The 2,202-nt window shown below is 38.4% G+C and overlaps 1 protein-coding gene across 1 annotated transcript; it reads left to right on the top strand.

Moving 5' to 3' along the window:
- Window positions 1-502: 502 nt before the first annotated feature.
- On the top strand, window positions 503-1,090 carry LOC142166085 (uncharacterized). Its single transcript, XM_075224501.1, has one exon. The coding sequence runs from the start codon at window positions 503-505 to the stop codon at window positions 1,088-1,090; it is 588 nt and encodes a 195-aa protein (XP_075080602.1).
- The last annotated feature ends 1,112 nt before the right edge of the window (window positions 1,091-2,202 follow it).

Genomic DNA, 2,202 nt, shown 5'->3' with positions numbered 1-2,202 from the left:
GGGGAAGATGAAGCAACTCAAGCTATGCAAAAGGCACACTCTAGAGTTTGTGGATCACATCAATCTGGGCCGAAGCTCCACTTCCACATTAAGAGGATGGGTTACTACTAGCCAACAATGGTGAAAGATTCTTAGATTATGCTCGAAGATGTAAGGCTTGCTAGTTTCACGCAAAATTTATACACCAACCACCTGAAATGTTACACCCTACTGTTGCATTTTGGCCATTTGACGTTTGGGCATTATATGTAGTTGGACCACTTCCAAAATCTTCTGGAGGACATCTATACATCTTGGTTGCAACTGATTACTTCTCGAAATAGGACGAGGTCGTCACTCTCAAGGAAGTGAAGAAGGAGAATGTTGCAAACTTCATTCGAGTGAACATCATCTGTCGTTTCGGAATTCCTAGTTATATAATAACAAATAATGGCAAGCCGTTCGATAACAAATTGATGACCAAGATCTGTGACCTTTTTGGCTTCAAAAACGTAATTCATCAATGTATTATGCTGCTGCAAATAGACTAGCCGAAGCATTTAACAAGATACTTTGCAACTTGTTAAAGAAGGTCGTCTCCAAGTCTAAAAATGATTGGCACGATAGAATGGAAGAAGCTTTGTGGGCATATCGGATGACTCATTGCATGCCGACACAAGCAACTCCTTATTCTCTTATACATGGAGTCGAAGAAATTCTTCCTCTTAAGCGTCAAAAACCATCCCTGCGACTCGCTGTCCGAGAAGGTCTTACTGAAGAAGAAAACTCTTGTCTGCGCCTTGAAGAACTAGAGTCCCTTGATGAAAAAAGGCAAGAAGCTCAACAAAGTCTTGAATGTTATCAAGCTCGTCTTTCTCGTGCTTTCAACAAAAAAGTTCGCTTGAGGTCCTTCCAAGTTGGCGATCAAGTTCTTGTAGTAAGAAGACCTATTATCACCTCTCGTAAACTTAGGGGCAAATTCACTTTAAAATGGGATGGTCCATATATTGTGCAAGAGTCCTATTCAAGTGGAGGTTACAAGTTAGTTGATGCAGATGACATGAGAATTGGCCCTATCCATGGGAAATTTTTGAAGAGGTATTATCCTTGAAAAAGACATGCTCCTTAATGCATGAGCCTAAACTGCATGTTGCAATGCTTCTGGACCCCAATATCCTAAACTACAAACAAAACCCACAAAAAAAAAAGTCCGCTAGGTTAAAAATCTCGAAAGAGGACTTGATCATGCTCATCGAAGTACGTAGGCAACTTAGACTTCCATTCTATGTTCAGTCGCATAAGCTTAAAACATATGTTTCAATGTGACATTATAATAAAAATTCGAGTTGAGGCATCGCATTGATTACTCAAATAGGCATATATTGCATAAAGAAAGAAGGCAATTTGTGTCGAGCCAAAATGGACATTTCATTGCTTCAATGCTACAAGGATCTGATACATCATTGTCAAGAGAATAGAAGGATGAAAATATTTATACTTCGTCCTATATGAAGAATCTAAGTCACAAACGCAATTGACGCGAAGGATTATCGCTAACTTGTCTTGAATGCCTTTCCATGTTCGCTTCATTTCTTCAAAACATGATGCTACCACAAAAGCTTTGCGTAGTTGTATCCGACGTGCATTGTTCCCCCCATCATGTAGCCTAACTGTGAAATTTTTGATTTGGTTTCCGAAGTCTCAAGCAATACATGATCTGGAACTTTGACTAATCCAGAAGGTCTTATGCCGCAAAGATATCTATATGCATGTGAATATGAGAGTTCACTGCAGTTATATCAATTCGTGAATTTTTTGTCGATAGACTTAAAAGATTTCTGCCATGAAATTTGTAGGTACTTCAAGTATCTAAGTTTACTTTCTAACAGCGTGAATGGATCACAATTCCGACACTCCAAGCTCAAGATACGATTTTTTCCACTGAAAGTATACGAATCTGAAAGTTTACTGCAGTTAGGTCGAGTTCGAAAATTTTTTGTTGATAGCCCGAAATGAGTTATTCCATGAAATTTATATGAGTTTTAGATCTCCAAGTCTATTCTTTGACACCACAAACACATTGTAATTCCGTCACTCCTAGCTCAAGATATAATTATTTTCGCCAAAAGTACACAAATCTGAAAGTTCACTGCAGTTAAGTCAACTTTGCAAATTTTTTGTTGACCGTTCGAAAGAACTTATGCCATGAAGTTTATATGAGTT

Source organism: Nicotiana tabacum, chromosome 11, assembly GCF_000715075.1.
Source record: "Nicotiana tabacum cultivar K326 chromosome 11, ASM71507v2, whole genome shotgun sequence".
In the NCBI taxonomy this organism is placed as follows: Eukaryota; Viridiplantae; Streptophyta; class Magnoliopsida; order Solanales; family Solanaceae; genus Nicotiana; species Nicotiana tabacum.
This window is presented reverse-complemented; position numbering and strand designations above follow the sequence as displayed.

Coding starts and splice junctions, on each gene's coding strand:
- LOC142166085 (XM_075224501.1), top strand. CDS start 503: ATGTATTATGCTGCTGCAAATAGACTAGCCGAAGCATTTAACAAGATA.